Source organism: Phaseolus vulgaris, chromosome 6 (genome assembly GCF_000499845.2).
Source record: "Phaseolus vulgaris cultivar G19833 chromosome 6, P. vulgaris v2.0, whole genome shotgun sequence".
Classification (NCBI taxonomy): Eukaryota; Viridiplantae; Streptophyta; class Magnoliopsida; order Fabales; family Fabaceae; genus Phaseolus; species Phaseolus vulgaris.
Genome location: NC_023754.2, coordinates 16,515,929 through 16,538,077, shown reverse-complemented (window position 1 = coordinate 16,538,077; position 22,149 = coordinate 16,515,929). Strand labels below are relative to the sequence as shown.

The window sequence follows — 22,149 nt, the reverse complement described above, 5'->3', positions numbered from 1 at the left end:
AACAAAGTAGAAACAAACATATACAAGATTAAGCCTTTGCTAATATTAATGAAAAAAACAAACAAGTGAGAATGTTTACAATAGGAGAATTAAAGGGAAATATTCATAAAAATGGTCACCAGTGATTTTTTTATCTCTTTCTTGGACCAAGCATTGTTATCATTTATCAAAAGGATACAAACTTTGATGATGTCCTCTCATTAGCTAGGAAGAGACATTTTTGAGGTGAATGAAGTGTAGAATTGTTTTGATTTGACTATATACAGTATATGAATATCAACAACACAGGAATATTATGCAGTTGAATCTCAACCACAGCTCTTCTTCACCATAACAGAGTGTTATGTATTGTACATAAATAGTAGAAGAATTAGTAAAGTAGAGAGAAGAAAGTAGCAGAAGATATGGCAGAGGAGAAGTGTGCACCATTGTTTGAGACAAAGAGAGCCAAAGGAAGGTTGTTTTACAAGGTGTTTTCTTTGTCATTGTTTGTGGCGATTTGCTTCATCTGGGTTTTCAGAGTGAGTCATATACCAAGAGAAAGTGAAGATGGGAAATGGGGTTGGATTGGTTTGCTTTGTGCTGAACTATGGTTTGGTCTTTACTGGCTCCTCAGACACCCCTTCAGATGGAACCCCCTCTTCAGAGAACCTTTCAGACATAGACTATCTCAAAGGTACCATGCACTCATCTTATCACTTTCTTCTTTCATTCATTCACTCACTTCTTCTGCACCTTTTTTTACTTCTCTACTATCAAAACAGATCCAAACTTCATGACATGAGTGTATGATTTTGAAACAGATATGAGAAGGTGTTACCAAAGGTGGACATCTTTGTGTGTACAGCAGATCCAGGAATTGAACCAGCAGTGATGGTTATTAACACAGTGCTATCAGTTATGGCTTATGAGTATCCAACAGAGAAACTGAGTGTGTATCTTTCAGATGATGCTGCATCAGATATTACCTTCTATGCTCTCTTAGAGGCTTCCATCTTTGCCAAACAATGGCTTCCATTCTGCAGGAAATTCAAGGTCGACCCCACCTCACCAGCTGCTTATTTCAAAACTATTGTCTCATCCACTCATCCAAATGCTCCTGCCAAAGAATTTCACACCATCAAGGTCACTTCTTATCTGCTATTTTATTTGCTAATTTATCTTAGTCGGTTGAATACAGCTACTGTTCACACATTTTGTTTCTAAAACAATAAAAAAAGTTATTATCTTTCAAAAACAATAAAAAAAATTATTGTCTTTGTAAGAGATTTTGTTAATTTTGTTTTGACTACTTTAATTAAGATAATTAAACACATATTTTTTTATACTAAAAATGAAATATGGAAATACTTTTTATAATATCAACTTTTTTTAATGGTGAGTTTTAAATCTATTGCTATTACCTCATCACTGGGTCAACTTTATTGAGTTATATAAGTAATATACATGAAAGTTTGAAAAAATATCATTTTTTGATTAAAGAATGGCAAGAAATTTTCATAGATGAATAAATTTTGAGCAATGCTTCAAACCAAATAAAGGAAAAAGCCCATAATTTGTACACCTATGCATGTGAGATTGAATCCCAAAGCTTGTGGCATCCATAAGCCTTATCCACTTTTGGTTTAATTATTGATTGCAATTGTTTCTGTCCTTGTCATATCACCATAAAATGAATCATTAATGTATGGAATTAAAGTGCAGAAATTGTACCAAGATATGGAAAGTAGAATAGAAAATGCAGCCAATATGGGCAGAGTCCCAGAAGAAGTACACTCAAAGCATAAAGGGTTTTCACAGTGGGATTCATACTCTTCTCGATCAGACCATGACACAATTATTCAAGTATGACACTTTCTCCTAAGCCCTTTTGGTTTATTAACAAGCTATTCTGATGATTAATGTAATAACAATATTTTTTTTTAATAAAGTTCCACATTATTCTCATTAAGTAATATTCAATTTTTCTTTATAGAGGCTAACATGATACTTTACTTTTCTTTTTTTCCTTTTTATTGCTATACTTATGCCTAATATAGTATGTATTATTTTCTTTATAGATATTACTTGATGGAAAGGACTCGAGTGCCAAAGATGTAGATGGGAATGTTATGCCCATATTGGTATATTTGGCTCGTGAGAAGAGACCTCATGTTGCACATAACTTCAAAGCTGGAGCCATGAATTCATTGGTATTGTGTATACATTTATGATAACGTTTGTGCTTGTTGTTGTGAAATTAATCATACTGGTTGTTTTATGTATTCTTGGTCCTAAATGCAGATAAGAGTGTCATCAATGATTAGCAATGGGGATATTATTCTTAATGTAGATTGTGATATGTACTCAAACAATTCTCAATCTCTAAGGGATGCACTTTGCTTCTTCATGGATGAAGATAAGGGTCAAGAGATTGCTTTTGTGCAGACTCCACAGTGTTTTGAGAATATCACGAAGAATGATCTATATGGTGGTTCGCTACAAGTAATTTATGAGGTAAATTAGTTCATGATTTTTTTCTTATCAAACCAAAGTTGTTCGTGATTAATTAGGCACTTTGCTTTATAGATTACGTTAATTAAAGTTTGTGATGGTTTGAATTTTGAACATGTGAAGGTGGATTTCCCTGGTTTGGATTCACTTGGTGGGCCTTTGTATATTGGAACTGGCTGTTTTCACAGAAGAGAGATACTGTGTGGAAAAAAGTTCAATGACCAATACAAGAAAGATTGGAATGAATACAAGAATACTGGTCTTTTGAAAGAAGCAAGCTTGCATGAACTAGAAGAAAAATCAAAGGCTCTTGCTAGTTGTACCTTTGAGAAAAACACTTTATGGGGGAAAGAGGTCACAAATTTTCTCATTGTCCCTCTCTCCATCTCTTGTTATTGTGATAGTGATTGTGTCATATTTAAACGATCAAGATTAATAGATAAATGAAAGCAATTTCTTTAAGTGGTCATGCAATCAATAATTGGCTTTTAATTTTAATATTCCATGTATGATGATATGACTTAGATATATAGTTTTTTTTTCACAATAATAAAAAAGTGATTATAATAGTATAGTGGCTAATCTATTGAAGCTATATGAATATTTGATTGCAGATGGGACTGCAATATGGTTGTTCAGTAGAGGATGTTATAACAGGATTGTCTATTAAATGCAGAGGATGGAAATCAGTGTACTATAATCCTCAAAGGAAAGCTTTCTTAGGTGTAGCTCCAAACACCTTGCCACAAGCACTAGTTCAACATAAGAGATGGTCTGAAGGAGGCTTTCAAGTTTTGCTTTCTAAGCACAGTCCTGCATGGTATGCTTATGGATTCATCAGTCCAGGCCTCCAAATGGCATATTGTTACTATAACCTATGGGTGTTTCTTTCCTGGCCAACTCTATATTGCTGCATCATCCCTTCACTCTATCTCCTCAAAGGCATTCCCTTGTTTCCTCAGGTATGAAGTTGACCTTCTTGTCAGCACTACACAAGTATGGTTGTCAAGAAGAACTGAATCTCTCTTTTAAGCTATCAGATAAAATCATGTGAATGTTTGTGTTTTTAGTTTTTTGACATGCTATAAAAAATTTGATGACTTCAATGCTTCTGAGTTCTTTCTTTCTATTATTTGTTGTTTGATCATTCATGTCATTATTCTTAATTAAGTTTCAATCCAGTAGAAGTCATTCTAGTGGTATGATTGGGGAAATTGCTTAAGATGCTCAGTGTCGTCATTACACAACAAAAAACTTAGTCAATCTTTGTTCTTCAACCACATGGCAGTTTAATACAGGGACATAACAAAAAGATAAATACTTTAACCTTTTTTTACCCTTACCATTGGCCATATCAGTGCTTTAGCATCTTGGTTAATTATAAGTGGCACACCACCCTTTTTTTCCAAACACAAATATATTGCACTAAGAGTTTGTTTATTACCACTTGGGATCTATTTTAGATTGAAATTACTTGTTTCCATTTGCTCTCCAATTAAAAGATGACAAAACTTGAAAAAAGAAGGTAAGACTCTTCCTATACTTGAAAAGTTTTCGTTGAAATTGCTTTTTATTAGACAAAGCTTATATTAGTTTCTCATGTATTTTTTTATAGTGTTTTTCAATCAGAATTAGAATTTCACTTTGATGATCAGTATTGGTTTCAATGTTTGTGTTATACCAACATACTGATCCTAGTTAAAAAAAAAACACCAAAATCATCTAAGGAGTTGTACCAAAATTATGTGCTTTAATTACTTTGGAGGAGTGGGGAAGAAGACAGTAAATGTAACATGTGATTTGGTTTCAATTGTTTAGTATCTACTTCGGAACTTCTAACTTTTACCACCCTGTTGCATTCATCAGATGTCAAGTCCATGGTTCATACCTTTTGCATATGTGATGCTTGGCGATTCCTCTTACTGCCTGATGGAGTTTTTGTGGTCAGGAGGCACAGTAAAGGGTTGGTGGAATGACCTACGGTTATGCCTATACAAAAGAACAACCTCTTACCTTTTTGCATTTGTTGATACCATCTTCAAGTTTTTTGGGTTTTCAGAATCAACCTTTATAGTATCTTCAAAGGTAGCTGAAGAAAAAGTTTCCCAACGATATGAGAAAGAAATCATGGAGTTTGGAAACTCATCCCCAATGCTCACTTTGCTAGCAACACTTGCATTGCTCAATTTGTTTTGCCTTCTTGGCATGCTCCTAAAGCAAGTGTTCATCAATGAAGATGGTCTCAGAATCTTTGATACAATGGCATTGCAAGTTCTACTAAGTGGGGTTTTGGTTCTCATCAACGTACCTGTGTACCAAGGACTCTTCCTAAGAAAAGACAAAGGAAGATTACCAATATCTGTTGCAGCTAAATCCACAGCATTAGCTCTAACTGCATGTTTACTCTTTATTTCCATAAGTTAAGATGTTTTATACTTTCAGTTTTGGTTTAAATGTTCTTGATTTTTACAAAGTTCTACTCTTTAGTGAAATAATATAGAAAATGTGTACCCTAATCATCACAATTCACCCACAGTGTGGTGTTTTTATTAAAGTGCTGAATAATTTTACCTTTTGTATTTGTATTTGTCATTCAGTGTTAGAAAATACAAAATTTTCTTTTTTCCCCAATATTTACCCTAATTGTTTAAAAAACCCTACCAATCATTACTTTAATTGTTTGAAAATATTGCACCATTTAATTTTATTTATGAGGGATATTAATGTAGTCAAACAAAAAAAAAGCCATTAGATTACATAATAATGGAAACTCATAAAATTTTATAGCAATAATAAAAGTTATTCCAAAATTAATGATACAAGAGTTACTTTTAATTTGTATCGTTTATTTTATTTTAACATAATTTACTCATTATTATAGATAAAGAGAGATTGATGATCACTTGTTAATCAAATATTATTATCGGTACATTTCAAATATTATTTACTAAATAATTTAAATTTTGAAAACAAGTAATAATATGCCACCAATCTCCACTCCAAATATTAACATTCACTATTTTTCTTTTTTTCTTACCATATATCAACAATTTACTATCTCCTATTTCTTTTATTTTAGTATGTCAAATGGATAATAGCTTTTAATTTTAAGTTGGTATAATTTTTTATATTTGTTATTAAAATAGATAGGTTTTTCAAAAACTATCCAAATAGGTAAATTTTGTCTTGGTAACATAGTTTCATTGTAAAAAAATGTGTTATCTTAGCACAATTTTATTTCACGAAAATGAAATTACTGTATGTTGACATGACTTTAATATAATGTTAATTAATTTTAAAAAAAATAAGATCATGTCACTAACACAATTTTAATGTAATTTCAACTTTAATATTTAAGTTGTGAAAACGATTCATTCTTATTGACACAATTTGTTTATATAGTTAATTAAAAACAGATAAAAAGTGTAAATGAATATTTATTTTTTTTAGAAACCAATTTGAGACATCATAGATCCAACACGTGTTGTCCTAAATTCGAATAGCAGTGGATCACATGATTCACATACCTCAAACTTCCACAACTGCTCCACAAAACAAACCCATCTTACGTTCCTCTGTAGTTTTTCCTCGTGGAATCCTACCCTTTCCATTTTCATTTTCGAATTGGTTTTGGAGCAAAATATTGATAAAAAAAGGTAGCATTCTTCAAATTTCATTATTGCATGTATGCTTCTAATCATGTTGATTCATTCTTATGCGATCCGTTCATTGAATGGTTAAATTCTCAATTTGGAATTCATTTTGATATACTTTAATCCAGTTATAATCAGTCTGATATTTGCAATTAACGTTTTGTTTTGTGTTTTAAAAGTCTCTATGTTGAATGTGAAAGCCATGGAAATCAAAGGACCATTTTATCATATCAAATCATGTAGCTTATAAAACTAATGGATCAAGGTCATGCACTGTAAGAATTGTTAAGGAAAATCATGATGGAAAATGGTGCACATATAATTGATGGGATTGGAGAACTCATAAAGCACTTTAAGTTTTAAGCATACTCACATGAGTCTTGTTGAATGTGTCAATGAAGGTAGTGATAGAGATGAAGCTAGGACTGTCAAATTTTGCCACTGCATTGGTAATCTTTTCCAGCCTGAATGCAGTGCTTGGGATCAGATTTGTGATTGACAGACATGACTGCTTCTCTCATTTTGTTGAGTACGAAGGAGATAAGGTTCATGCTTCATTTGTTGTCATCAAGATTGACACATCTTGGCAATATACTAATGATGGGGTAGACCTTGAGGTAAGCACTGTGAAAGATATTTCGGACCCTTTTGTGTGAAATTGATTTTCTGATCATACAGATTAATTCCTCATTTTTCAAAAATCAACTGTTCGGATCATATATGATTTTGAAAAACTCAAACATCACTTTGACTAGGAATAATGTTTGAATGTTGTGTATTACTCCATAAACCAAGTTTAAAAATTTCAAGTCTTAAGTTGTCTAATGGTGCCTAGAACTGTATATATAAGGTGTAAAAAGGTGGTAAAATCTTTCACAGAACAGCACATAGAAATTGTTAAACTCTTGTGGGATTGTAACATGTTTTTTAAAGTTGCTTTTCATGTGAGAATAAAGTTATAAGTCAGAAGAAATTATTACATGTCTTGTTACATTATAGTTCTTGAGAAATCAACTATTGACTGAATAGTTTTTGTTGGATCTTTAGGTGAGGGGACCTTCTGGTGAACCAATTCGAGATTTTGTTGACATGGCAAGTGAAATATTCGAATTTGTGGCTCGAAGCTCAGGACCCTATCGCTTCTGCTTCACCAACAGGTCTCCCTATCATGAAACAATTGATTTTGATATCCATGCTGACCACGTTGATTTTTCTGAGCAGCATGCAAAAGATGGTGAGATATTCATGAACTGATGAATTTCATACAGTTTAGTCCATGTTGGTACATTTTTTGCAACTGTGAACCCTCCTGAATTGGTGAGTTAATGTTTACATGTTGTTCATCTTTGCAGAGCATGTAACTCCTTTGTTAGAACAGATAGTAAAGTTAGAACATGCTCTTTTCAACATTCAGTATGAACAGCATTGGCTTGAGGCTCAGACAGAACGCCAGGCAATAGGTACATCACATATCATAATGAGGTTCTATTGCTTTAATTTCTTGGATTCTTGTCTAAGAACTCCAAATTTTTACAGTTGAATAAAAGTGTGGAAGCATAGTGATAAATTGATATAGTTACTGACGGGATTGAGTCTAATAGAAGGGATTAATCTTAGTAATCAAGATTAGAACTTTAACTTTGTCCAACAAGTATTCAAGTTTTAAAGGGGATTGAGTTTTAAGGAAGATATTTGTGAAAAAGCAAAAAACAATTGTTAGTTCAAAGCTTTGAACTATATGTTAGAAAAAACTGTTTTAAACTTGACCCGAGTGTGGTTGAACTAATATTCATTCATGTTCATGTTCAACTCAAATAGTCTAGTTAGGTTTTGGAAACATTCAAATTTCCACAGAAACTGACATTCATTTTGACTTTATGGCCTCCTTGCGTCTTGCTGCTTAGCAAGAGAATAAAACCCTGTAGGTGGGACTTGGTTTAAAGGAAATTAAAACAACTTTAGCATTTTTTTCTTCGTGCAGAATTTATTTAATAGATAATCTTACCTGTCGTAATGCTATCTTCTCACAAAAACAGGTATTGTATTTTAAGCATGGCATTTCAGATTTGATGATTAGAATAAAGTATTCCCAACAATGTGTTGATAATATTTTTTGCTCACTCATGTCACCAAGAATATCCTTTACAGAGTGACAGGTTTCATATAAAATACCTAAGATACAAAACATATCTAAGATTTTAATTTATTTGTTCATTTGCAATTACAGTAAGCAGTGCAATGAGCACGAGAACAATTCACAAGGCCCTACTTGAATCAGCAGCACTAATGGGTGCCAGCTTTCTCCAAGTTTATCTTCTTCGTCGCCTCTTTGAACGAAAGCTTACAGTATAGAATCAAGTATGAACTGCCAATAATATAATCAAATTTTTTGGCCTTTATATAGGCAACAATTACATTTCATGCATCGGAAGCTGGAACAGAACCACCTAATTGAAGATTATTTAGTAGCTTGGCTCTTCTATTTAGGCACATGGGCATGCTTTGAAATCATGTCCCACTAATGCCGCACACAGTCATGTTGACGTTCCTGCCTCCGACCTTACTAGTTAGTCCAGTCCTCTTCACATTTTCGCATCAAAAGAGGACCAAATAAATCATAAATAATAGTCAGCTGAATTCTTTGAAAAGAATTTCTGTAAAAGTTTGAACTACAAATAATGCTCAACTTTTTACGTGTAATTTGTCATTTGGTGATCAGGTTCCTTATTGGCAATCTATTTTAGAATATACTAACATTTTTTGTATCTTTTTTACAACAAAAAAACATAAAAAGAGTACAGATAAAAGTAACGTTAAAAACAAATGCATATGGAACTTCGGATGTAATATAAACATGCACGCAGGAACATGTCATGTCTCATGGGCACAGATTTGTCTTATTCATTTTTATTTTTTATTTCGTCTTTCCCAGCTTGGAAGAAGAGTTCGCACTGGAAAAGAACAAATAGCAAGACATGCGAAATTGAAAAACTTAATGGGAGCAACGAAATGAAAGGAATAAAATGAGTTCATAAAATAGGAATTGTTTGATAATACAAGCAATACAATGTGACAAGCAACGCTCTAGCTCATAGCGCAAGACAAGGCAAAACAGGAAGCAACCCCGGCTCCTAATAATAAACCACAACACTAATACACACACACAAATAATAGTCTGTCTTCTTCTCTTTCCCCCATTGCAGCTCACTTTTACAGCACATAATATAAATTCCGTAGAATTCGCTTATGGCTCTACAGCTCTTATCTTTGAGAAAATACTGTGAAGCTAGTTACACATAAACATTGTTCTTCTGTTCAGGCTTTTCACAGGAGCAACCACTATGCATCATTCCGCAGAAGGTTGCATGCAGCAAAACCATTTTTTCTGAAACCACGTAAAATCATTCATGAGAAGAAAATGACAACTATATAAACTGACTGGATGAATATTACTGCTCCACATCTTAATCACATCTCAATATGACAATATAAACTTACCACAATCTAATGCAAATCAATTTCTGAGCAATCTGCTCAAACATACTTCATTTCAAAGGTTCACAAATAATCAGTGCTAGGCTGGCCAACCATGGACAAATTATTAGTCCAAATAAAATCAAATAGAATATAAGCGGATCTTTTCCTCTTTTGTTTTGGATTTCGACACTCTAATCCTTTTAACTTCATCTTAATCACAGTTTGATATAAGGATCAAATATATTTTAAGCAAGAATAAAATACTAGTAATGACAGAGATTGATTCCACAAAGAGGGGGGCAGAAAACTCAGCCAAGGTTATAACTCAAACAAAAAATCATGGTTTCAATACATCTTGGATTTAGTAGGCCAGAGCTTTTTGTTTTCTTAGTCTAGCATATCTTGTCAACATACATATTAAGTTACTTAAAATGTCATCCAATACTTTCTCAATTCATGCAAAAAACACAAGAAGCATACGTCTAACTCATGGTACACACACATCACGATCAACATTTTTTTGCAAGCTTAAACTTACTTTTGTAGATGGGCAAAGATATGCCATGTTTAGATTATGAATAAGAAAACTAGTTTGTGTCAGTTTAATGAGAGAGGTTTAGTAAACAACATCTTACAGTCTGAGTTTTGCCGGGATCTACTGCAGGTTTGCTATGAGGATCAGCGGCAGTCTTTGCTGGTGACTCAGGATTGCCACCTGTCTTTTTTTCATCCCTGGCCTTATTAAATATCACTGTGAACCCCTCAGCCGAGGCTGGATCATTGACATCCCATTCACCAAATTTTGGTAGTGGCCGACCCTTTTCCTGTGTGATAATTAGATTAGCCAATGCAAAATAAAGACTAAAATAAATTAAATTAATTCCTTAAGATTCTTTTGGACTTGATAATTATAAGCTCTAGGCAGAAAGCTAATAATATAATAAGATTTCTACATACTCTTTAAGCTTGACGTGAATACTAGTATAGATTATATGGGTGACTATTAAGAATAGAAGAACGAAGACCAAACATAACACATAAAAACAGAGAAATTTAACTAAATGCTAGACAAGCCATGTGGATAATTCTAAGGTCTATTCGTGCAAATTGTTCTTCCGAATTCTTATTCAATCTCTAGAAAGAGGCTTGGTTCTAATTACAATACCCTTTTTTGCTTATCCATGATATACCATTCCCACAAAGGTCAAGTCATCATTTTGAGTTTGGACAGCTTTTTTGCTATAACTAATTACATGTGATTTTCAGCTCGTCCACAAACCACACAATGTTCCCTCGACTTTCTGGTTTTTCCATTCCCTTACTAACAGTCATTCACTCCCACACTGCCCACTGATTTAATATCTATGGTTTACACACTCGGCATCTATGGACAATATTGGATTTGTCCTGCTAGTTAGGAAAATGGAACAACTTCTATAACCTATACCTTCTCAAATATTATGGGGACATCAAACAGGATAGAGGTCTATGACATTGTACAATCTGTTAGTTATTTGTCTAGTTTTCCCTAGCTCATTTTCACTTTTTTATGATTAGTTTTTTAGCACTCTGATTTTCTTTACTCGGATTACTTGTTTTTAAGTGATAAACTTCCCTATCGCCCTTTCTAATAAAATTCAATCTAAAAGAAAAGGGAAAAAAAGTCCCCTGGCCAAGTTGTTTAAGCAACAATAACAGAGTTCACATGTCGTAATTCACGAATAAAACAAAAGGGAAAAAATACAACAAACCATGAGTCAGTAATTCAGAAAAGGCCATGTTGTACCAGAACAAAACAACTGAAAATACATAACTTCACCCCCACACAAAAAGAAGAAAGGAAATCAACTAGAAATTATAACATATCCGATCTACGAACAATTCCTATACTGATAATAAGCAACAACAGCCTTCACAATTGAGAAGTTAGTTGAAAACAAACAAAACTCCAAACAGTAACAATCCAATCAAACAAGGCACGCGTTGATCCAAATATAGAAAGAATACAACAGTTAAACGGCATATTTAAACAAACTTCGATTAACCACACAATTTAAGGCAAAACCAAAACATAAATTAAAACATCTAAATTATTTACTTAACCACCACACAACAGCAACATCCCAAGACTATTCAATTCTTTTAGACAACCGACGAGGATCGAAATCAGAAAGGCACACAGGCTCCACTAAAGAACAAAAGCCTGCTAATCGGAATAAATCAAAGACACGAAACCGAAACTAAAATAATCGAAGAAGGATCACAGCATCAAAATCCGGAAATGTAAAACAAAAAGGAGAGAATAAATAATAAAACTATTGCGAAAAAGGGGTAAAATTAACAAAAAAAAAAAAACAAAATCGGAAACGCGAATCAACGACTGGAGAATCGCATACAACAGCTCAATACAATGATCAGAGAGAAAACCAAATCAATTGAGAAAACACAAATCATTGTAAAACCAACCAAAAAAACAAAAATAGAGAAAGAACAACACGTACCGACATCAATACGAAGAGGAAGTGTTTTGAGGGAAGAGTAAAGGAGCGAGAAAAGTTGAACTAATGAGAGGAATCGAAGAGAGAAGAAAATTCTGAGAGAGAAAAGGAGAATGAGAGAGAGAAAGAAAGAGCGTTAGAGAGAGAAAGTGCGCGATGACGATGAAGAAGAGAGAAAGAAGCTACAGCAGTAGAAGAAGAAGAAGACCTTGTTGTGACTTGGGGTTGGGCCGAAAAGTGGGCCTTACGGAGTTCGTAACGGCATTGGTGGAACGTCGTTACGTGTTCCGCGGGGACAGAACAAATGCCGTTAGAATAAGCGTCAGTGGTGACGTGGCGTGGGGAAAGGGACGGAAGAGTGAGCTGGCAAACGGTGACGGCGTGAGGTGCCGTTGGCTTCTCTTTTTTTCGATGCGTTTCTTTCTTGGAAGGGAGCGACTTGGTTCTGAGTTGGTCACTTTTTTGATGATGATAGTATAAAGATACCTTTTCAATTAAGCAAATTTATTTGTATAAAAAAAATTAATGCATTATGCTTCATTAATGTTCATGAGTGCATTTGAATTTAAGAAAATGTGATCATTTTAATCATAATTATTAGATACATCCTATGTAGTTTTATTTCATTTTTCTTATAATTAAGCCAGCCTTTTTTATTTGGATGTTATGAGGGTTTCTCACGTCTATGATTTATTAAGAAAATCTTAGTTGAAATATAATTAAATATTAAATGTAATGGAAATTTAAATTATTATATGTTACTTGTTGAAGCATATATTACTTTAAGTATGATCAAATTTTGAATTCTATTTCTAGATGTAGTAGTTTATAATGTAAGATTATATATCTTAGGTGTTTCTTTCTTCTTAAGTGTGTGAAATTCGTGTGTAAAAAAGGTAAATATGTGAAACTTAATTATCTAATGAAAACATTTTTTCCGTACTTTATATTTAGGCCTTAAAACAAGTTAATGGATCTAAACTTATATACTTGAAATATAGAGAGTTAAATATTACTTCTAATAATTAGTTAGAATGTAATTAAGATCCGCATTCACAATTTCTTATTTATTTTAATTACAGAAATACAATAAAACAAAATATAGACAATTAATTATGTCCTAGTTACATGATTTCCCCTGACTATGCAAATACAATGAAAAGAAAATTGTACAATCAAAATTGTCGAATAAATTTATAGCAAGTTAAAGAAACAAAGTTATATAGTAATAAGGGAAATAAAATATTATGTTGAAAATGCTACACAAAACTTTTCCTTGAAAAAAAAAATCATATTTGTACTCGACTGGTGAAATTAGATATTCCTGTAATAAAATTATTTTGACGGTCACGATTATAGAATTCCCAAAAATTTAGTTTATATGAGAATTGTTTTCTTTGCTTACTTTTCTTAAGTTAGCTATAAAATTAATTGATATAGAAACTAATATTTTTATAATAAAAAAAATAGTGTGGCTATTATTATAGAACAGCAAATAGGTTTTAATCATCATGTATGAGTGGCATTTATAGAAGCAGAGAAAAAAATCTTTGATGATTTTGAAAGAAGCATGGAAGCATAGAGGAATAGAGAATAGGGAAAGGAAAACATTCATGTGAAAAACTGAATATTATTTAATGGTGTAAAGAAAATAAAGGAATAGAGAAGAGGGGAAAAAAAAACATTCGTGTGAAAAACTGAATATTATTCAATGGTGTAAAGAAAGAGAAAACGAAAATAACTAAGTCTATGAATCAAAACTGATTATATACCCAACAAAAAATATAACAAAGATGTAACATAATAGAAAGGGAAAAAGTAAATATTTTATCAACTTTCCTCAAGCTGGGAGTAAGTGTTTCTCATTCCCAACTTGAAAAGCGGAATGTTGAATTGAGTTGTAGGAAGATGTTTGGTGAAGAAATTTGCAGCTTGAAGAGAGGATGATATTGGAAGAAGTTTGAGAAGCCTAGTGTTGAGTTTATCCCTCACCACGTGACAGTCAATTTCAATATGTTTTGTCCTTTCGTGAAACACTTGGTTGTTTGCAATTTGAATCGCAACTTGATTATCACAGTAGAGTAAGGTTGGTTGCAGATGTTTGATGTGAAGATTAGCTAGCAGATATGTGATCCATTGGATTTCGCAGGTAGTGGCAGCTAAGGCACGATACTTAGCTTCAGATGAAATTCTTGATATTTGTTGTTTCTTGGATTTCCGAGACATAAGAGATTCTTCCAAATAAACAAAAATTCAGTTGTAGATTTTCTAGTTTCAGGACAAGTTGTCCAATCAGAAACACTATAGGCTTTTAATTGAATAGGAGTTTGGCTATAAAAAATTATACCAATTCCAAGAGCATTCTTCAGATATCGAAGAACATGCATGGCTACTTGATGATGCTCACTTGTAGGTTTGGAGACGAACTGACTGAGGTGATTTACAGAGAAAGATATGTCAAGCCGAGTATTTGTTAGATAGATAAGACGTCCAATGAGACGCCTATATGCAGTGACTTCCTTGTCACAAAGAGGGACACCTTTGGTTGCTGGTAGTTTTGATGTGAAGCATATGTGTAGGCACAGGAGCACAACCAAGCATTCCAATGTCTTTGAGTAGATCCAAGGCGTACTTCCTTTGACTTAAGTGGATGTTAGTGTGATACAAACCAACTCGACAAGCAAATGACTAAGGACATCATAGACTCTTCACAACTAGGTCAGTCATCTCAACTTACAAGACAATGTCCCACCAAATCTCAAAATAGCCTCAGTAGAGGGAGAATCGGACATGAACCAGAATATCAGGTGTTCTTCCTTTTAGTCTTCTTACAAGACAAGTTAAGTAAATAAATTGGACTCCCTTTGAGCTTCAATTAGAAAAATAAGCTTGAAGAGGGTGTACTTAGTAAATTGGGCTTGTGTCAAAGCCCACCTTAACCTAGCTTCTAGAAACTCATCCATGTGTTAACCTTTGACCTAGATTCTAGAAGACTCCTCCATGTGCTCACATTTGACCTAATTTCTAGAAGCTTGTAGTCATTTACACCCCCTACCCTTCCTTTTTTCCTATCCAAGGCACTCATATCTATAAATAGGGTGTCTCCCCTTTTGTAAATCACTTGAATTTGAATATAGAAAAAAGAACTTTGCTTGAGTGATTAATGAGTCTTGAGAACTCTCTTATTTTGGGTCTTATCTTGAGTGTGGTACACTTCAAGTGGCAGCTCCTCACACTCATATTAGAATTCCTCACCACTTTCAAGTGGTGTGATTCCTTGCTCCATATCCATAAGTTTTCATTTCTCTTCATCTTTTCCTTTTCTTCATTTGCACCTTTCCATTATTCCATTTTCATTGGTGTTCTTTATCTCTTCCTTATTTCGGTTTCGTATTGCTTCATTCCATCTTTTATGTTCTTTAAATACTACATCTCATCGTCATCTTCACCTTATATTGTGTTTTTATTTTTGTTCTCTTAAAGAGAACTTTTACACTTACTTAACCACTTGGTTAAGTTTGTGTTCAGTGAAAATCTTCATTGAGTCTCACCTTATTCTACTTAATTAAAAAAAATCATAAACAAAATGCAACCCATAAAATGTGCAATCTTAAAATAAACTCACATCACAGTGGCATTGCGTGCTACTTCAATGTCTAGAAAATAGGTTAAATCACCAAGGCTTTTTTATATAAAAGAAATTATTCAACAAATCTGTTATATTGGATATCTCTGTGATGTTGTTCCCAATGAGGACAATGTCATCCACACATGCCAGAATTGTTGTGGTGTGATTGCCATCATGTTTCAAAAACAAAGAATTGTCAACAGTGGAAATATTATATTTATGAGAAAGCAGAAAGTTTGAAAGCTAGCATACCATTGCTTTTCTACTTGTTTGAGGCCATAGAGCGACTTTTTTAGACGAAAAACTATATTTGTGGATGAAAAGTGAAGTCTTGGAGGCAAAACCATGTATACTTCTTCATCTAATTCCCTATGCAAAAAAACATTGTTAACATCAAGTTGCTACAGTGTCCAATTCTGAGTTGTTGTCAAGGCAAGAAGTAACCATAGAGTGGTTAACTTTGCTACAGGAACAAAAGTATCCAAAAAATCAAGTCCTTCATTTTAGTGTAACCCTTTGCTACCAAACAGACTTTGTAATGTTCAATAGAGTCATCTACTTTATGTTTAACTTTATACACCCAACGACATCCAATAGAAGTTTTCCCTATAAGAAGCTCGGTTATGGACCAAGTTTTGTTGTCTTCAAGTGCCTTAAGTTCTTCCTTCATTGTTTGGACTCGAGATGGGTGCATAACAACTTCCTCAAAATTTTGAGGTTCCTCAACAAAAGAAATCAACATGATTGTATGTTTGAAACTATCAAACAAAGAATTGTAATTTAAAAAATAATGAATTGGGTATTTAGTACTTACTGTTGTTACTGATATTGGATACATCAAAGTCATAAGTAGGCATTCTTCTGTTGCGAGTTGACCTTTTAGGAGAAGCAGTAACATTATGTCAACATTATTTTCAACAGTATTATCAAGTACATCATGAACATTATTTTCAGATTGCATGCTAAGATTTTCAGATTGCATGCTAACATCGCGAATGGCCGACGGTGAGGAAAAGCGGTGCCACGAGGATGCGAGGCGAGGTGCAACGAGCAGCGGTATGGTGCGACGAGCGAAGTGTTGTGGTGCGACGAGCGACGCAGTGCAGTTCTATGAGCGGCAGTGAAGAAGGTGGCATCGTGAGTGTGAAGAATGAAACTAGGTAAAGAAACCCTAAAATCTAACCTAATCACAATGGAACGCACTGTTTTGGAGCCTTTTTCTGTAACTCGTTGACCTGACCTTCGACTCGCGAGTTTGACCAAGTCAACTCCGAGTTTACTCAAAAATGAGTTTACTCCCGATTCGACTCGTCAACCTTCACCTCACTCTTAAACTCGTAAGGGTTTACGAGTTAACCCTAAAGTTTGATAACTTTGGTAGTGGCTATGTTACCCTTCTCCCTCGGTCTTTTCTTACTTTTGCCTTGGGGGGCCGAGTGATGACGTGTACACGACCTACAACTTTTGTGTAGGGAGTTTTCTTGGGAGTTGGTCAAAAAGAGAATAAATCTCTTGCTCCTCGGCACTTGGGGTCGTCTCAATCGTTAGATCACCCAAGATCCAACGACCCTCATCAAATGACACAAAAAAACCCTCATCAATACATGTCAGGTCACGCGTACAAGCGCTGCCAAACGTTACGTCAGACCTCGAGAAACCTAACCGCCACGTTAGGTCTCGGGAAGCCCGACAGTCACATCAGTCTTAAACAAAGACTCTTCGGATTAACCATTCTCGAGTTTAGGGAGCAAGTGTACCGGTGAGATTCGTACACTGACCATACGTCTCCTCATCAATGGATCGACCGATACCATGTCTCGGTCCCCATCAATGGGTCGTATACTCTAACATGAAATTAGTTTTTGTTCACAGTCCAAACTTTAAATGTTCTAGATACTTGTAGTAAGAAAACTATTGGAATGAATCCTTACCAATATGTTTTTTTACATTAACAAGATACAAAATTTCATATGGACTAGGATGTGAAGATATTTTCATATTGACTAATCGTTGTTGTGAATGTTATAATTATATAATACACTGAAAATCTGTTTGTTATGTAAAAGAAAACTAACAAAGATCCATTCTAATAATTTTCTTAATACAAGTATCTAAGAGGTCTAAAATTTAAATTAGAGACGAAAATCAATTTTGAGTGAAAGTACATAAAAGAAACACATATTTCATCATTTATTTTTAACTGAAAAACAAAAAGGTAATTGCACAATTTCAATTACCGCATGAGCCTAGGGGTGCAGGAAGAAGCAGCCCAAAATCGTAACACAGAATAACGAACGCCTATTAGATCCGCGCCTGGCTCTATTCTTTCTCGTTATCCCTCTTCTAAACCTCTGACCAAAAAAATGAAGCACAAACTTCCCACTCCGTCATTATCACGTGCGGTCGCACGTGCCCTATGCCCCGCCACCACCACGCAATGTGATTCAGCGTTTCCTTCGAAGACGGTCACCACCGCGAACTTCGAACCGTCGCTGGCGGAGCTCCGGCGCCACGTCCGGTCGTCGGACTTCGTGGCCATCGACCTCGAGATGAGCGGCATCACCAGCGCTCCCTGGCGCGAGTCACTCGAGTTCGACCGCTCCGACGTGCGCTACCTCAAGGTCCGAGACTCCGCCACCAAGTTCGCCGTCGTTCAATTTGGCGTTTGCCCCTTCCGTTGGGATTCCTCTAACAACTCCTTCGTCGCGTATCCGTATGTTCTTTCATTTATTCTACTTGGACTGTGAATAGTTTATACTATCGGTTCCGTTGTTGATTCTTGGATTATTTTTAGGCTAAGTATATTTGTACATTATTTTTAAGGCTGGTTTGAATAGAGAATTGCTCCGTGGCAGGCACAGTTTCTATGTTTTTCCTCGACAGGAGCATGCAGGTCTGGGTCCGTGCGATGAATTTCTCTGGCAGACCACTTCGATGGATTTCTTGGCTAAATACCAGTTTGATTTTAATGCTTGCATACACGAAGGTTGCTTACTTTTCCTTTTATTTCTTGCCACTGCATTTTATTCTAACTGTTAAGCTAATAGAAGAAAGGAGTTTGGCCTTTTCATGTTTTATTTCTATACATGCAAAAAGTAAGATATCTATGTTTCACTTCTAGGTATATAACTTAGATGTTTAGCAGTTCAATGGAAAAAGAGGTAATATACAAAGCTCTGTGTATTTTACTTTTTAGCTTATTTGTAAACTGGAAGGGCGCTCTCTCTCTCTCTCTATATATATATATATGGCTTATAGAGTTATAGGAAATTATAGAACTATGGGATCATCAAAGATGCTGAAGGCCTATGATCCTTAACCAGTAGCCATAGTTTGAATTGCTGGTGACATTTTGGTGTTGGTTGATGTTCCATTTTGGTCACTGACTCTTAGGATAGGTATTTGACTGCACGTGTAACCTCATCTTGACTTTTATAGTTTATGTGGTTTGAGAATTTTCACCCTTGATAATGTCAGGAATATCTTATTTATCCAGAGAACAAGAAAGGAAAGCATTAAGGAGTTTGAATTCTACGTATGATAGTGAGTGGTCTGACATTTGTAAATTAAAAGATGTTAGGGACATGCCATTGCTCAGTGCAGCAGACATTTTGTTTACTGCACGAATGAAAAACAAATTCCGTGAATGGCGTGATGGGTTATTACATGAGCAAAATCTAGAAGACCAAATTCAAGGAGATACTGGAGACTCAAAATTTCAAGAGATGTTTTTTGAGATGCATCCTGCTCTTAGGCTTAATGGATTCACCTCTCACCAGCTTAAATTGATTCAGTTGGTAATGCTTATATATTTTGTGCCCTAACTGATATGTTCACGTTTTTGTTTCTTCTCGTTGGTATTTGATTGTGTAATTTATCAGTATCCTTTGCCTCAAGACATAGCAGTACTTTACATCTATTGAGTTTGTACTGAGTTTTGCTCACCATAAGCTTAAATACTTTCAGGTCATCAGAAAACACTTCAAAGATCTTTCTTATGTCAGTGTGAATAGCGAGGCTTCTAATTTACAGCAATTGGTTGTGTATACAGACTCAAAGGATGAATTAAACTCACTTCTGGTACTAAATCTTGATATTTTTTCCCTTTAAATTGTGACGTGTGATTTTACATTGGAAATAGTTTATTGAATATAATTGTTCCTTCTGCACTTTAGAAATGATGATGGTGGTGATCTATGTCTTTTGTTTACCATTGAAAGAATGGACCTAATATTATCATCATTTCTAGTTCTGACTGTAATTTGCTTAGCATTCTCTTAAAACAAAGCTTAACCCTAATTATAGTGATATTGGACACAATTAATATTAAAAGATGATATGTTTATGCTAATGTATATTAAAATATAATGTTTATGCTTTGTTAGCATATAATTTGGTATGTTATGTTTATATCTAACATTAGAGGAACTAAAATATAATGTGGTAGCAGAGTTTCATTGATACCACAGCCACCTCATTAAATTCTTAGTTGTAGTATTCTTTTCAATTAATCTCACAGAAAAAAGTGAAAGAAGAAAATCATGGGGCAGAAAAAATGAAAATCCAAGCTGCTGTGGGACTTCGCCATGTTATTGATCTCCTTTCATCGGAGCAGAAGTTGATTGTTGGTCACAATTGTTTTCTAGGTAACAGCGACATTCTGAATCCTTGAAAAGCTATTTAATTTCACACGACCCTAAGATGTTATTTACCATTCCATGGTACAGATCTTGCTCATGTCTACAGCAAATTTATAGGCCCCCTTCCTGATACTCCTGAAGAGTTTGTTACCTCTGTTAACAAGTGCTTTCCGCACATTGTTGACACCAAGATACTTCTTAACACTAATTTTATGCTCCACGAAAAAATGAAAAGATCCAGAAAATCACTGGCAGCTGCATTCACGTCATTTTGCCCACAAATTGCAGCTGGCTCCACAAGCAGTTATCCAGGTTCACTCTCACATGTGAAAGTGGAAGTTGAAGTTGATGATGTGAGGTTTGTCGCTGTTCCCTTTTTATATGTCCTGGCCTGGTTATTGCGATTTAAGTATTGTTCTCTTGCATTTCATATGTTCTCCGACCTGTCTCTTTAGATAAAAGGTACTTCCAATACCAACATTAGATGTGTATTTGCAGATCATCCAGCTGGAACCCTGGAGGCAAGCATGAGGCAGGATATGATGCCTTCATGACTGGATGCATCTTTGCCCAGTTATGCAGTGATTTAGGTATCGATTACAAACTCCACGATTCTTCAAAACAATTAGCCCTTGATGAGAAACTGCAGAATTATGTTAATCGTCTATATCTTAGTTGGATGCATGGGGACATTATTGATCTAAGTACTGGTAATAAGGTTGGAGATTCTTCACCCAGCTATAGCCTCAGGAAGCGGTACCCAAAAATTTTGTTTGAAAATATTGTTATTATTTGGGGATTTCCTTCTAAGCTGAAGGCAAATGAAGTAAGAGAGTGCATATCTAAAGTATTTGGACCAACTTCTGTAGTTTCTGTCTTCCACCTGGATGCAACTGCAGTATTCGTTCAGTTTAGCAAAACAGAACTAGTTTCTGATTTTCTTTCATTGAAAAACACCTTAGAGGGAAGTGATGGTGCACTCTTGGTTTTGCATCCACTGTCAAAACTTTTGGAAGGTGGAAATACATGTGCTGCTAATTATGGTACTTACAAAGAAATTTGTGGTTCACCCTTATCAGAATGCCTGTTTGCTGATCAGGTAAAAGCAGTTGGTATAAAGTGGAAGACCAAATTGCCAGAATTCAAGATAGCATTGGGGGTTGAAGAACATGAAAATCCAAGTGTAGGTAATGTAAATATTGCTATGGAGACTGTGAAAATGACCAAGCCAAACACAATTGATCAATTGAGAAATGCTCCATTTCGGAGACAAGTCTCCACACATGAGGTTGAAGATTCTTGTGTTGCAGAAGCCAACTTGTGATTTCTGGCTAATGACTTCTTGTACAAGGTCAGAATGAAGATATAATATTATATCGAATTAAATTTTTACAAAGCAACCTATACTTTGGACTGGTGTTGTATCACCAGAAAATTTAACAAATTGATAGTCATAGGATGAAAATTCCATACCTTAACCCAGCTTAGATTTCCACCTCAGATTTCCACATCAGTGTCTTGGATGGATAAATGTAGTCAGTGGTCTTATTCTGTCGAATGAAGGGTGACTCCCATGTCTCAGAGTCATTAAATTTGTCCGTAATAACATCAAATTATAAAGAAATGATTTTTTTCTAACTTAAATTTTTCAAAACTAGGTATAATATCCCCGTCATATGTTCATTTTTGTTTTCAACAAGTACAATTGTTCTAATACAGTCACCACCCCTATTCATAAATGTTGTCAAAGTATCAAGCTT

General features: G+C 34.6%; 3 protein-coding genes across 6 annotated transcripts; 2 read left to right on the top strand and 1 right to left on the bottom strand.

The window, feature by feature from the left end:
• Nucleotides 1-161: 161 nt before the first annotated feature.
• On the top strand, nucleotides 162-8,646 carry LOC137831366 (transmembrane emp24 domain-containing protein p24beta2-like). Of its 2 annotated transcripts, XM_068639014.1 has the most exons (12): nucleotides 162-676; nucleotides 804-1,125; nucleotides 1,705-1,845; nucleotides 2,061-2,192; nucleotides 2,284-2,496; nucleotides 2,617-2,847; nucleotides 3,108-3,455; nucleotides 4,360-4,860; nucleotides 6,560-6,763; nucleotides 7,194-7,380; nucleotides 7,499-7,606; nucleotides 8,374-8,625. In XM_068639014.1, exons 1-12 carry the CDS (start codon nucleotides 405-407, stop codon nucleotides 8,496-8,498), a joined length of 2,784 nt encoding a protein of 927 aa, XP_068495115.1. In that variant the 5' UTR covers nucleotides 162-404; the 3' UTR covers nucleotides 8,499-8,625. The 2 variants fall into 2 exon arrangements, with proteins under 2 accessions (XP_068495115.1, XP_068495114.1); XM_068639013.1 differs by lacking the exons at nucleotides 162-676; nucleotides 804-1,125; nucleotides 1,705-1,845; ... (3 more) ...; nucleotides 3,108-3,455; nucleotides 4,360-4,860 and adding an exon at nucleotides 5,942-6,149 and having other exon boundaries at nucleotides 6,548-6,763; nucleotides 8,374-8,646.
• Nucleotides 8,647-9,156: 510 nt separating this feature from the next.
• Nucleotides 9,157-12,337, bottom strand: LOC137831367 (protein NOI4-like). Its single transcript, XM_068639016.1, has 3 exons — nucleotides 12,125-12,337; nucleotides 10,259-10,447; nucleotides 9,157-9,531 (listed from the first exon to the last, which is right to left on the bottom strand). The coding sequence occupies exons 1-3, from the start codon at nucleotides 12,128-12,130 to the stop codon at nucleotides 9,493-9,495; spliced, it is 234 nt and encodes a 77-aa protein (XP_068495117.1). The 5' UTR covers nucleotides 12,131-12,337; the 3' UTR covers nucleotides 9,157-9,492.
• Nucleotides 12,338-17,966: 5,629 nt separating this feature from the next.
• Nucleotides 17,967-22,027, top strand: LOC137831363 (poly(A)-specific ribonuclease PARN). 3 transcript variants are annotated; one of them, XM_068639009.1, is made up of 7 exons: nucleotides 17,967-18,462; nucleotides 18,605-18,735; nucleotides 19,227-19,546; nucleotides 19,716-19,829; nucleotides 20,269-20,395; nucleotides 20,477-20,747; nucleotides 20,888-22,027. In XM_068639009.1, the coding sequence occupies exons 1-7, from the start codon at nucleotides 18,113-18,115 to the stop codon at nucleotides 21,711-21,713; spliced, it is 2,139 nt and encodes a 712-aa protein (XP_068495110.1). In that variant the 5' UTR covers nucleotides 17,967-18,112; the 3' UTR covers nucleotides 21,714-22,027. The 3 variants fall into 3 exon arrangements, with proteins under 3 accessions (XP_068495110.1, XP_068495112.1, XP_068495111.1); XM_068639011.1 differs by lacking the exon at nucleotides 19,227-19,546 and having other exon boundaries at nucleotides 18,115-18,462; XM_068639010.1 differs by lacking the exon at nucleotides 17,967-18,462 and having other exon boundaries at nucleotides 19,246-19,546.
• The last annotated feature ends 122 nt before the right edge of the window (nucleotides 22,028-22,149 follow it).